At 36.8% G+C, this 14,933-nt stretch overlaps 1 protein-coding gene across 1 annotated transcript in view; it reads left to right on the forward strand.

Moving 5' to 3' along the window:
• Positions 1 to 14,933, forward strand: part of RPAP2 (RNA polymerase II associated protein 2) — a 37,149-nt gene that overhangs the window by 18,568 nt on the left and 3,648 nt on the right. Inside the window, exon 11 of the mRNA XM_040565183.1 lies at positions 219 to 287. Within this exon, the coding sequence (XP_040421117.1) occupies positions 219 to 287 (69 nt within the window). The remainder of the gene's footprint in view (positions 1 to 218; positions 288 to 14,933) is intronic.

Raw genomic sequence — 14,933 nt, forward strand, 5'->3', positions numbered from 1 at the left:
GGAACAAAGACAGATATTGGGACTTTTACAAATCCTTTGTTACAGGATATGAAGAAACAGATCCCTGAAAGTTGGTGACTTGCTCAGGTAGAGCTGTAATTTCCACATCGTAACTGCATACTAAGTCTTTTAATGGTAGACTTCTAATTCAGCAATTAAAATCTGTTTACTTTCACTTTGAAATGTGCTGTTTTTTTTTTTTTTTTTAATTATTACAGGTTAACAAACAGAAACATTATTCACAAAATGCCTGAATGGACTCTAATTGCTATCGTTCTGTTATCTGTGTAAGTACCCTTTAATGTCAAATATTCTTATACACAGCTGTCTTAACTGGCCTATTAAGATGAGATTTAATTTTCAGATAAAAGAGAGAAAATATTTCTTGTAATTGACTGGGGGAATCAACAGAAATATTCTTTTATGCAAATGAAATGAATTATCTGGAACAACAAGTTAACAGTGGACAAGCCTAATGTTATTTAAATATATATATGTGTATGTGTGTGTATATATATATATATATATATATATGTATGTATGTATGTATTTTTAAAGAAGAATGGTGGGAGGAAGGAAGAGGGCACTTCACTTTCTTCTATTCAATAATGCCGGACTTTCTTCCCTTGTCTGACAGTAGGATATAATGACACGCATTATTTGGATGCAGCATAATTGTTATACTTTCCCATTTTACTTCTAATTTCTTAAAAGATTTTACTTTCACAATTAAAGTCAAATTACTTCCATAAAGATATGGCATGCTTCTACTTGTGTTTATTTAAATAATCTAGCAAATTTGTTTGGCAGGGGAAAGCTTTTTAAGCAGCTCTGACTTCCTGAAAGCAATGTTGGGACACAGTATTTTATTTTATGTGGATTAGTTTTATTGCTTAAGATTATGATACTGAAGTGCCTAAAGTCCTCCTCAGCTTTGTTCTACTTGCTTTCCAAGGGTTAAATGTTTTCCAAGGGTTTTACTAACTGGAAGTTTGTTTTTGTTATAGTGTATTTCAGTAAACTTGTATGCTCAGGCATGAATTATAAAAGCTGTAGTCATATGCTTCAAATACGTTCCTTAATTTCTATTTTCCAAATTAATGTACCTTTCTGAGATTAAAGATATAAACTCTGCAGTGTATAAAACAGTTATCTCAGAAATTCACATTAAACATTTAACATTAGCTCACCTTTTAAGAAATCACTGGTGGTTTCACATAGTGTCAGGCCCTGCCTTTCAGTAGGGTTAAACCATCAAGCAAGCCTTGTATGTCTTTCAGCTTGAATTACAAGAGTGCAGAAATCTTATTTCAGAGACTGTTTATTACCATGCTGCTGCTGCTGCTTCTGGGTTTCCTGGGTCACTGGAGCCAGTAGGATGCAGAAGTACTTACAGACATTCAGAGGTCAAGAAGTGTTGTGGGACAACCTCACAGCGTCCCCAGTACTGCACTTACTTTCTTTGATATTACTGCAGTCTGACACATTGTTCTGGCTTTACTGTCCCAAGGAAGGCTGTACCAGTAGGCATTAGAGTAGGCTTCAGCGAGCCTTATATCTGTGTCACCCAGCCAGATACTGCTCAAATGATTCATTAAATCAGAACACAGAAAGTAACTTTACTTGAATGCCTTGGCATAAATATTTTATGAACTATAAGAACAAATCTTTTGTCATTTTTACTATATATTCTTATGGTTGAATTGGTAATTTGTGAAACAGATCTTATGAATTTTTCAAGTAGTTTCTGTACATTTAAGGAAATTGTGATTCTTTTGCTAAGAAGTTAAAATATGTTGCTGGTCTCTGCTGCAGATGATGAGCTCTGAATGTTTACATACCTAATGATTGTTTTACAATTGTTTTAAAATGTTCTACAAGTAGCAGGCAGTCCTGGTAGTAGAAGCAGAGAACCAAGTCTTGTTTTACCTTGGCTTTCTAAGGGCCCACCCCTAAACAAATAGGTTGTATTTGATCCCAAAGTAGAGTGGATTTTACCTCTAATATTATTCTAGTTAAATTTCTAATACTATTCTAGTTAAATCACAAATAAAACTGCATTTGATTTCAACTCACTGTAAGGTTCTTGCAAGGTCATATAATCTTCAGACTTCGAACAACTTCTCCTGGCCTCCTCTTAGGAGAGACTGTGGGAAAAATGTAGATGGGGTAGAATGAGTGTTTGGTTTCTCTAAGAAAATTAAATGTCCAGTTTTGACCTTTCCGGAAAGGATGCAACATGCTTCATGACCTGGAAATGATAATCAAACTTGAGGATATAGTGGAAGATAGAAGTGTTAGGAGAAAAGCTACTGAGTACTTTTTCCAGAAACCTGGCCAAGCTCCTCACAAACAAATCTTCAGATGGTGGCCCTTTGTCACCTCCTATAGTCTGCTAGGGAATCAACCCTATCTTACTGATGGTGCTCATAAAAAGGATTATAATCTGTTAAATCCTCTGCAGCCTCCCTGTCACTACACAATGATGATGCATGTTGCAGCAGATGTAGTGTCACTTAGATTGAGGAGTTATATGGGGCCTTAGTCAGAATGCCTCTTCACTAGCTTCTGTAGCTGATGAGGAGAACCTTTGCAGGACATGTGTTCACATGTCTTCATCTAGTCCCAGACACAGGATGGCCATTTTACTCCTAATACTAAACAGTGGAGTAAATAAGCAAGACCCTGAGGTAATACTTCCTCTTTCCATCAGGACAAAAGACCATATTACACGTACCCTGTGGTGCAGGATGTTTGAGAACACAGACCAAAAAAGGCAGAGTGAGCATGGGATTTCAGGGTATACATCAAGAGAAACTACGAAGACCTCAAGTATTTTTGCTTGTTTGGAAGGGGGCAGAGTTGTTTTGTTTCAAGTAGCAACTGTTGGACTTGCACCCCGTTTTGTGCATTGATATTGTGGCTCACCACTTCCTTCTCATATATAGCTGAGGACTCATACAGCGTACTCAACTTCACGGTGCAATTTCAGAGTGCCCTGACACTTTCTGAGGTATGCTAATGGGCAGAATCACTATTATCATTACAATGGTATCGACTTAAAGTGTCATCACTGCTTAATACTTCGTATTATGTTATGATAGTGCTATCCTCTTTTCATTAAGTGCGTGTGGATTAAATCTTGTAGGATACCATGTGTAGGATAGTAACAACACCTAATTTTGGTGCTTAAATAAGACCTGGGCTCCCTTTAGAGTCTGCTGGCCTTCAAAAATTATTCTAAGTATTTACACACCCTTAAGTCTATTGACTATTAAAAAAATCTGGGCATCCAATTAATTGTTCTAAAGGAAAGTACCTGAAACTAGACAGTGTGACTATCTAAAATTATAAAATGATGGAGATCCCAACAGTGGTGCATTTCTTCTTTCTAGTGAACAGCTGGATTTATTCAATCAAACTATGGTATAAAATATGAACAGCCAGTCTGAGCCTCTGTTGAAAATCTAGCTTGAGGCACTACTGTCTTTGTGACCAGCACATTCAGCAATGCTGTATCGACTTTTCTAGAGTATACTTCAACAGCCGGAGAGTTACATTCAAGTAATTGCATTCATACCTACCATGGAGTGGGTAACTCTTTAAAAATGATCTGTAGAACAAATTTCTTATTTATTTGCCAGTTGGCAGTAGTAGATTCCTGTGTCTTCCTGTTGTAATATTTAGTATGTTAAGCAGAATTTTATGTTATAGTAACAACTTTGAAATGTGAACTGGAATACAGAAATTATATCTTTTTTCCCCCAAAGAACTTTGCAAGATAACAAATTGAAGCAGATAATAGGTACACATACAGTAGTCAAGAAAGAATGGAGAAAGCAGTGGGAAGATTGGTTGCTATACAAGCATGGGGACTTGCTGTTTTTAGTGTATACCCCTGGTACAGTCTAATGGAAAGCTTTCAAGATATTTTCAGGAAATGTCTGCTTTCATCTTACTTATCTGAGCTGGCTGGTTCCAGTGAACTGTGGTCAGCTTCATCTACAAAGCCTATGCAAGAGGTTCCTCCTGCTAAAAGCTTTGAAACATTTCAGAATGTTCTGGGATTAGTGTATATGCATTGGGCTGTAGTATTTAAACAAACTCAAAATGAACATGATCACAAAACAAAAGCCATCGTTATATGTGTGCAGCCACTTTAGATAAATGTGTCATGTGGAGATGTACTCTAGAGGTTTACTCTCTTGTAGATAACGGTTCAGGAACTGGAGAATCTTGGGTTCAAGTACGCGTTTTTATTTCTTTGCACACCAAGAGTATGTCTATTGCTCAACACTGACATTTCTGCATTATTTTAAGAGGAATTCAGATGTTTGTGATATCTCTACTGTGTTCTCATCTGAATGTCTGAAATGTACTAACACATATCGGATATGAATCAGATTTGCAGAGTGACTGTAAAAAGTGCACTTATAGATAGGCTTTTTCCTACAGAAACCACATACAGATCAGCTGGATGATGCTTTATTTGGCAAGTCTGATGATAGAAAATAGGTTCCAGTTGAGAAAAATCATTCTTCACTGAGCTAGAAATATAATTATTTGCCATTCTGAAACAGAGTTTGCAGGATCAAAAATCCAATAAGCCTTTCTTTTTATAAAAGCATCTGAATTTTGTCCCAGTCTTTGTCCCTACTCTTGGTCACAATCTGTAGAGTTATATTTCTGTATGAAATAGAGAAAAGGCAAGTTTTTTGAACATGGTAAAAATAAATAAATAAATAAATAAATGGCATTATTCCCTTTTATTCTCTTTATAATTTTAGATTGTCATTTGGGTACGTGTGAACTCAAATAGGTTTTCTGTTAAGCAGTTCTTACTTATCAGCACTTCCTAAGCAAACTCAATCTGCTTATTTGGCATGTTGTGCAGGAGATCAGTATTACTTTACTTCCTCCTAGCATGTTGCAGTATTACTTGGGAAATATATATATAGAATGGTATTTTGAGGGATTTGCAGTGTTGCTCATTGGGATGTTAATAGTGCCAACTTGAAAATTAATGAAATATCTTCTTCATTTGTAAGGGAGAAAAGAGAAGAAGAAGAAACCTAAACAATTTGAAAGAGGTGTTTCTCCCCATACAAAAAAGCGCTGTGTTGCTAGCGCTGGTGTACAAGAAAGTGACCGTCTGTATTTCAGTGCAACATACATAACAGCTGCAGTCTTTTTCCACTCTAGTATTTCTTGTGGATAGCCTCTTGAATGGGATATTTGGAAGTACTATACCCAGTGCAAACTGTCTGGGGTGAATCCAGGGTAATTAGTTCCCCTTTACGGTTCTGGTCCTTGGTCTCATCAGCAGGAGTGGAGCCTTAGCACACGCTGTGTCCTGGACCTTTGCGTGTCGCTAGTGGGTTTTGGAGCTTCTTCTTCAGTTGCCCTTGGGAACTTTATATTCCAAATGTACTTGTGGTTTATGAATTAAAAGAAGGGTAGTAGGGAAAGTACTTTCCTCTGCCACTTCATTTTTGCCTTTTGTATGAGTAAACAAAAGATTTCTGTTGCAGCTTCTTTTTCATCCCTCTGAAAGATAGCATGCCTGATTTTGGAAGACATTTTTATCGTGCTGACTCTTTGGGGAGCTTACTCGGTCAGTGGAGTTCATGTCCTATTGAACTTCGTGCCACAACTATGTGCTGATCAAGCAGATCAGAAAAAGTGCCCAGCCCTATTAGAGACAGAACTGTCTCAAATTTATGTTTCTTGAAAAGATATATATTCAGCAGATTTCTTTTTTAATGTCATATTTTCCCTCCTTCTATAATTGCTGCATACAGCTTTGCTTATTGGAAGTAATGTCATAGTAGAGTAAATTGTACAGTTACTCTGTAATATAGGCAGTTCTGAACGGATAATGCAAGTATGGCATTGTGAGTAATACAACACCGTTATCAGCTGCCCTAAACTTAGTTTTAAACATATTTTAACTTCAACCACTGTGCAAACTGAGCTGTTAATTTTGCAACTGAGTCCTGAAGCTCTAGCCTTATGAAAATATACTTGCTTCCTTATTAATAATTAATCTTAATACATTCAATGCAAACATATTTTTTATTATGAAACATTACCCATCTGTTAGAAGAAAAACATGACTGACACATAAACACATCTTTTATTTTCAGAGTTTTAACTTTATCTTGGTAAACTTTCCAAAGTTACATTTGCTGGGGACATAATATACAGATGATGTTTTTGACTTACAGGAAACTTTGCATCATAAGATGCAAATCAATGTTTATTTGGCTTGTTGTTTCTGAACAACAAAGAAATAAATTCAGAGGTATACATCATTGAACGGTTACTACCGCTTCTTAGAATGTGATCTCCTGTTATTCTGTACCAGCATAATTTCTAGCGTGGGTTCTAGATTAATTTGTTTTGTGCTACGCAGAGAGTCATAACAATACCACTGTTAGCCTAAGAGATGTGTCCTGTTGTTCTTTCAGGTCTGAAATAAACTGTGCCCAAAGTAGATGTTGCATTACTTAACTCTTCTGGAACCACTATAACAGAAAAACTTTGATTATAGAAAATCCCCAAACGAACAGTATCTTTCAAAGATCTTACCAGTTTTCTCCTTATGGTGCTTGATGCAGATTATGAAATGTAAAACATTATAATGGAAGACAAAAAGATAGACTATCTAAAAAGACAGTACTTCATTTTGGGGATGCTGGTTTCTTTTGTCGTATTGCTGTTGAAAGTGTCAGACCTGACATGGCATACAGTGTTTTTGTTACGAAGTAAATAACATTTTTTTAAGGAAAAGGAATCCTGCAAATTATGGAAAAGCATGAAGAAGAAAAGTGGCTTTATGAATGAATTATGTCTTGCAAAACAAAATTAGTTGAATAACTGAGCAAAGTTATAATTTGCTTGGATCAGAGCAGTAGTCCAAGTAACTACTCAAAGACCCATGCATCAAAGATCTATGTCAGTTGGGGAAAATGAACAGAGATGCATTTCATTAGCTTTTATATGGATAATGTTATGTTGTAGAGTGTTGGTGTTTCTATAATACTCTATAGTAACCAGAGAGAAACTGAAAATTACTTAGAGGCATGAAAAATTTGGAGGGAGGAAGAGGTTACAACTAATTAATTCAGAAAGGAAAGAAATGCGTTTTGATACAATAAATGATAGTGGGTAGTACACTGATGAACTGAAGACTTGTTTTCATTCCCTACTAATGTAGGAAATGAGTACAAAGAAAATTTGTACTTCTCCTTAGTTTGTTACTTCTTGAGACACAAAAGCATTTTGACACCAAGTGTCCTGATCCACTCTGGCAATAAAGTTCTGGCCCTGATATAGAATGTAAAGACAGAAAGTGAAAAATGCACAGTATTTTCTGAAATATGTTCCTTTCATATTTATGAAAACAAGCAGAAAATACAGTCTTTTTGGGGAGTTCATATGTTTAACTTCTGAAAGAAAAAAAAATTGAACACAGTTTAAGCAAATCTATTCCTAGCATGTCTCTTTACTCAGCTGCATTATTCCAGGTGTTTGATTTGTATGTTGGACTGAAAGGCAGATAATCAAGTTACAGTGTAAGAAAGTTCTGAAACTAAACTATGGTCAATTTTATGATCATTGTTTCCGTGGTAACTGAGTACAGGTGAGTACAATTTATAAAGTCAAGTATTGGCAAATTATTTACCTAAGCACATTACATTGTAGCTGTTCCAACTGTATGACAGCATATTTCTGATTTAATCTTTATTGAAGTGTTGTTTTTTTGGTGTGTTTTTTTTTTTTTTCATAACATTGAGATAACGACTTGATGGGAATAGACTGCCAGTGTGTGGCAGCAACAAAAACCCAGCAACTGCAAAAATGGATGTATATGAAATAATACTGAATTCATAAAATGCGCCAGGTTGATGCATAAATGCATCTTTTAGATATTAAATTGTCTCACTGTATGTGCCCAATAATTTATACAATAGTGTGTATTTTACAAAGCACTTAAAAGGTTCAGGCTCTCTAAAGCTTAGATCTTAGTATTTGTTAATTTCACTGTGACTTATACCTGTGCTTAATTTCATGTAGCTAAGTAACCCAAGGACTTCAATGGCATAGATTGCAGTATGTGGGAGGTGTCAAAGGAAAACTTTGTGGAACATAAAATGTAAGGAATAGAAGACTGAAAAGGATGAAAGGATCAATTTTAAAATAAATTTTAAATGTATTACGTTTAAATTTTCGGCCAAGTTGAAAAAGTGGGAAAAATGGGAGCAAACACTAGGACTGAGAAGTACCTTTGATCTGTCAGCTGGTTAGCAGGAAACAGACTTCACATAAATGGAGCTCTTTAAACAAGGCCTGTCCTTGAAATGTGTACCTAAGAAACTTAGATTTGTTAGAGGGAAACAGCTGATAGTGATTTTTCTTCTGGGCTTATATTGTGAACATTTTATTGCCTTGGATTTATGCAGCTAAGTAAGCTAAATTGAAACCTTTTGGAACAATTCCTTGTATGAATGGGCTTTAAAAGGCACACGGTATTACTAAGTTCTGATTCTTTGTTTCTGTGAACTAGCATTGTAGTAATAACTTGGAATGTGGTGATGCAAAGGTGGGTACAATACTGGATTAGGTATTTAAATAATCATTCTGCAGTCATATCTGCTAACACAAAATGGTGAAGCAGTCATTGATCCAGCTAAACTGAAAAGTACTTAGGATAAGAAACCACAGAGGTTTGTCTAATCCACTGTTAAAGAAATTTTCTGGAAGGTCTGTCTTATACAAGGCTGCCCAAATAATTGTTGTGGTGTGGTTTTTTTGGTTTGTTTGTTTGTTTTCTGAACCTGTATGATATTTTGTGGTGGTAGTCACTTTAAAATAAGCAAATATTTGAAAATAGAGTTCCTAAAATCCTTAATACAGGATGCAAATAGAACCATTCCATATTATTGTTATAGCTTTAAGGGAGTCCTGTCCTTGAATTTTTGTCACTGGCATTGTATCATCAAAGTATTTCCAGGGTGTTGGTCATCTTCTTTCCTATTAGACAGGCTAAGCCTGGGTGTGAAAACCAGTGATCCCCAAGTACTTAATGAAGTCAACTACTTAATGTTCCAGGAACAGCATATATCTGGCAAATGCTGGCAGAGAACATGACATCATTTTCCATCCGCTGAATATTCTGAAAAGTGTAGTTCCTTTCCAGGACACTTATCAAGGGAACTCAATTTGTTTTATGTGTGTATACATAAGGTCAGGAAACTTGTTCAGAAGGAACATTATAGGGAACATTATAGGAGTGGATTCTGTGTCAATGCTTGCATTCCAAAGGTTAAAATAATTGTCCAATGAGAAGACTTGTAAATTTACTCTCATCTGCATAGAAGTTGTTGTGATCATGCTGATGTACTGCTGGTCACTCACACGGAGTTGAAATATGAGAAGAGTGAGAAATTCCACTTTCAAGTTGCTTTTGGAGACGAACCATATTACACCATTACGTTGTGGCAGAATTGAATGTCCAAGCCAACCTGGACAAGCCCCCTGCTCAAGCTGGGCCACCCAGAGCAGGCTGCCCAGGACCATGTCCAAGCGGCTTCTGAATGTTTCCCAGGGGAGAGACCCCCCCAGCCTCTCTCGGCAGCCCCTGCCAGTGCTCCGTCACCCGCACAGTAAAGGAGAGCTTCCTGCCTTCCAGTTTTTACCCATTGCCTCTTGTAGAAACTCTCATTACTGCAGGTATGCTTTCTGTTTTTGTTAGTTGTATTCATTCTGCTGCAACAGAAGTGACGTTTTGGTCCCACTCAAAGGGAATGGAAGTTGACTTCTATTTGGTTACCAACTAAATGAAAAGTGTGCGGAAGGTGAACTTTGAAAGAAGAAAAATATAATTATTGTAAGTATATACATAAATATGGTTCAAAAAACAGTTTTGTAGAAGCTGCGTATGAAAAAGTGAAGGTAGTGGAAACAGTGAACAAAGCTACCTCTTGAATGAACCCTAAGTTTTGCAGTATGTTTGAATTAAGTAGGAATTCCAGTCATTGATTTTGAGTCCGTGTTTGTAGCATTGATTTAAGCGTAGTGGACAAAAAAATAAAATATGAATAATTTAGTTTCTGTTGCCATCAGAGGATTAAACTGTCTGTGCATGGATGCTGTGGACAAGTCAGTACACAATAATGAAAGGAAAGTTAAATAATAAATAAAATATAAACTGCACTTTAGCTACAAAATTCTTGTCTTTATGATGAGAATAGGATCTTTAGGCTATATTTAAAACTAGACCAGAAGTAGCTTTTTTCCCTCAGTAAGAAAATTATCTATTTCTGTCAGTTGCTATCATTCAACATCGTGTGTTTTATCTTTCTTTGAAGAAAACAGAAAACACAAATAATAAATTTGTGGAGATGAAAGAAAAATGCCTCTGAATACTGACTTTCCTCTTTGGCCAATAGGAGATACTAACAAAGGGTCCCAAAGTAGGAGTTGCTTTTATTTCAGAGTTGCAAATGATACTAACTATAATCATATTTTTTCCCCACTAGTATAATTATTTAATTAAAAGGAAGACAACATAAGAGATATTTTTAAATACCACTGCATCATGTTTGTAAGTTAGATTCTTCCAGTTCAAGATTGTCTGTCAAATATTAATGTGTTCTAATGGAAAATTCACTTTAGGACAGTCTTTTGCTTTTAACAAGTTTTGGTGGTTTTTTTTTTTTTGAAATGTTGAGCTTTTTAAATCATGCTCAAACTAAAGTTGTAAGAAATCAGTGTGTTTTTTTAATGAAACTGAGCATAATGGCTAAATTAAATAATGGGGATGTAACATTTATAATTTCTGCACAGTATGGTTAACTATTTAAATATACCGAAGATTATAATTTTTCTAAGTTCCATAGTATTGCAACTTTAACCTACAACTACACACACACTGTGCTTCAGATCAATTTTCTGGCTAATACTAACTTGCCTGATGGACATGTTTTGCTTCAACGTCTGTGGAAATCCCTGCTGTGATTTAAGATACTTCACTAACAAAACTGCTGTCCCTAGACAAGTATACTGTGTGTAGTGATACACTGGTGAATGAAGGACTCTATCTCAAATTGAGCAAGTAGACAATATGTTGGGTAGAACATCCAGAATGACAGTGATTTATTGACTTACTCTGTCAAAATGCCCGAGCACCTTTCAGTAGGGATTTATGCAGTGGATAAATGCAGAAAGTTTTTCAGTTCATCCCATCAACAGAAGCACTAATATTAAGGGATTGATACATTGGCCACGGTCCAGTTACATGTAGAGGCAGATGGTCTACAGGCCGCAATGCCTATCTATTTCAATGAGTTTTACTGCTGATCTGTAACACTTGTGGTATTGACTCAGTCAACAACAAAACAGTGACTTCTGTTTAATCAGTTGCATTAGAGGCTTCCGCCATAGGAATATAATTGAAATGGAATCTAAGAGTGTATTCCGGAAAACTCTGCTATATTAAAAGAATGTCATTTCTGATTAGTAACATTTTTATTGCATTGCTAAGCCCATCAAATCTGTAACACAAGTAGTACAAATATATAGTATTTGTTAAGGCAAAAAAAAAAGTTCCTTGTGTGTTGGCGGAGTAGAACAGATTATAATGGAATGGTTGCACCAATTTAACATGGCTTTGTGTATTTCCAGAGGATTTTTAACACTTTATAAGATGAACTATTACTGAGAATGACTTGCAGCATGACACTGCTATTCAGGTTTTATAAATCTGTTCAAAAGCTTATTTACATCTACGGACAAGGTTTTGTGCTATCTCTTTTGGTTCAGTGCAAGGAGTGGGAAGTTTACCGTAGATTGGTGCTGAAGGAGTCTTGGGCTGTTGATGAAATTAAAGTGCCTTGTATTACTGAAACAACTTTAGGGGTGCCTGTCAAAGTGACGGCAGCCTCCTTGGCACTGTCCTATGACTCACCATTGATCCCAGAAGTGGTTCGACATGCTCAGCTTGGCCATCAGCCTACCTTCTACCTTCTTGCCCTGGGCTCCCCAGTAGCTCCCGCTTTGACCAGCCTTCCACAGGGTCAGTTTGAAGACAACACCCTCTCCTAGCACTTGCCAGCCAGCCCTGCTGCGTATGGCACATTTTGAGCCGCTCAGCACTGTGCCGATCCTCTACACCCTATAGAAGCAATCCAAGCAGAGATGACTTCACCTCGGAATGGTAGATACTGAGGTGGAAAAAGGTACTCTTTTTCTTAATGCTCCTTGTAACTCCCCAAAACAGAAGATATTTAGGTAATACTGTCCCAAACTGTATTTTTTACAAAAAGAATATGCAGGAAGAGAAAAGTGGGAAATACTGTGTCCTTGTAACTTAGTTTCTCTAAATATTGATTAATTATTCATAAAGATGATAACTGCTGTCCTACATTCATGAATTCATTTTTCCAGATACATAAGTGACTTTTAAGAGTCTTGCAAGTGTGAGTTTTGAGTGGAAATTAGTCAGACTTCCAAATTAACTTCCGTTATCTGTGACTCGCAGGATGGTAGTAATCCCTGCTTTTGATTTAAAGACTTATGTCCACATGACAACAAAAGTGGTTCACAGGCATGCAACTATTAAGGCATTAAACTATATCTGATGCAGTAAGAAAACCAACCAGTATCCAATTGTTGAGAACAAGTTTGTTTGTTTTTTTGCAATAGTGTAAACTCTCAAATGTACTCATATGTCTGCATAGCAAGGGTGACTCAGCCCAATGTGGAAGAGTAGAGATGATTATGGCCAGGAAAACATGAAGTGCAGAAAAGACAAAATGGTGTATTTAGCTTTTAGCAGCCTGCTCAATGAGGGAGTCCTCAGCTAAGAATTTACATCAGCTGCTCTGCTTTCACAGCCATTTGATCACAGGCTCAAAAAGAGCCATGATCCTTCACCAGTCCATGCCAAACCCCAGCAACATGCTTCGATGTAGAATTGTCACTGAAATATTTGTCATTTGTGTCCAAATATTGGTGATAACCTTGAAAACTTTTAATATTCAAGGTTTTCTTGTTCAGGCAGAGATCTGTTTAATGCTTTGTTGTAGCCGATAGGTAATGATAAATGGCGCTCTGCAGTGTGGCACCTGCGCAGTTACATTGCTTCATGTTTTTTAGCATCGTGTCTCCTTAATCAGTCCTCGTTGACAATGTGACATGACTTTGTCATAGCAGTGGAGCAAATATGCTTTGACTTTTTTAAGTGCTAACAGTATGTTGCTGGAATGGCTGCTTGATCTTTCAGGCACTTTACTAGCTACGTTAAATCACCTGAAGTGATGCTTGAGGCTTGCAAACATTTTTATTCTTTGTCAGGTGTAAACACTGTGTGATTCCAGACCTTCAGCTAAAATGCTTGTGGGATAAAAGCTAGCCGTGGTCCAATTGGCGACTATCCGAAGACAGCAGAAAAATGCTTTGGACTTCCTCGCAGGTGGGGACCCTTTGAGAGTCTGCTGAAGGCACCTTGGTCAGAAGCTTGCTGGCACCTTCCCTGAAGCACATACGCGGCAGTCTGTGACTGTTTGCTGGGGAAGGAAAAAAATGTGCTGCCGCTATTTGCCACCAGTTCTTGCTTCATTTCCATGTTCTGAAATGAGTGTTCAAGAAACTTTTGTGATCGTTGTTGCAACTCTGTCATTCTGGTAGAAAAATAGGTATCAGTCATCCTGGTTATGAGGAGCTTAAAAAATATTAAGTGCCTGAAGCTAGATGAAAACTGAGAAAATTAAAAGGAAAAGAACTTCTATGTTGTGATGAATATGTTAGTCATTCATAGTGCTCAAACACCTATAGTTGGCAAAAATGTTTATATCCTACTTTCTAAAGCTTTCTGCAGAAAGACAGGTGGCACTTGCCTGTTCCTTCATTCTGCTTTAGAATTCTGTTCTTGCTCCACTTCCAAGCATGGCAAACAAGGTAAAGCTTTTCTTCATGAGTGTACAACTGCTTTGCATGATACCGAGTACACTTCCGTGCACCCCTATTCTCTGCACTTTTTCTGTAAGTTTAAGTGACCAATTTTAGAGACTGGAAAGGAAAACAACTCTTAGGTGGTTGTGTTCTGACCGTTTTTTTCAGGTGCATGTCCAGAGGTCTCCAGCTTGATGATATCATACCAGTGGCTTTGAAATTTTAGCTTTTTCAAAGGGGATTGCAGAGTTATTTTAAACAAGAAGTCATTTTAAACAAGAAGTCCAGAAAGTTTTTCTTGAAGTCCAGTGTGTGTAGGGGGGATGGTTTTGTAAGTATTGTAAAGTTTATTTAGACAGACTTTTTGCATCTTTGTTTAGGAAGTGCCAACTAGTGATTTATCACCATACAAAAATTGCCACTCTGCCATCATCTTTTCTGAATGTATTCTGTTGTATTGGTTAAGGTAGGTGTAGAGCTGTGAACAAATCATTCACACAACACTATCAATTTATTACGTTTACTCCATGAAATGTGACTGACTTCTAGAAATGTTCTAATTTAGGTCAAACTTCTAAATGTACTTGTCAAATGTTTTTGTAAGGCGACTAATTCATAGAAAGCTTGGGGCTTGAGTCGAAGCACTGAAGCTATGTAAACATTCTGTAGTAGCCAGATGTCACTTAATGGCTTTATAGTAATACCTGGGTCTTCACATTATTTTTTTTTTGAACATGTAGCATATGTGGAATAGCCAGCAAATACAAATTTTATCACTCAGATATCGTTTGACATTCTTAACACTTTTTAAACTTTACAAAGACCTGTTTACCATATGGTGTAAGTGGGTGTGCAGGAAACGACACTGTTTCATGAAGCCTGATCTATACCGTACTACTTTTCCATGAAGTGAGCATGAAAGTTTCCTCTTAACAGTGTGCTGAGGGCACTCCTTTGAAGCACAGGCATATAACTTT

This window comes from Cygnus olor, chromosome 8 (genome assembly GCF_009769625.2).
Source record: "Cygnus olor isolate bCygOlo1 chromosome 8, bCygOlo1.pri.v2, whole genome shotgun sequence".
Taxonomy (NCBI): domain Eukaryota; kingdom Metazoa; phylum Chordata; class Aves; order Anseriformes; family Anatidae; genus Cygnus; species Cygnus olor.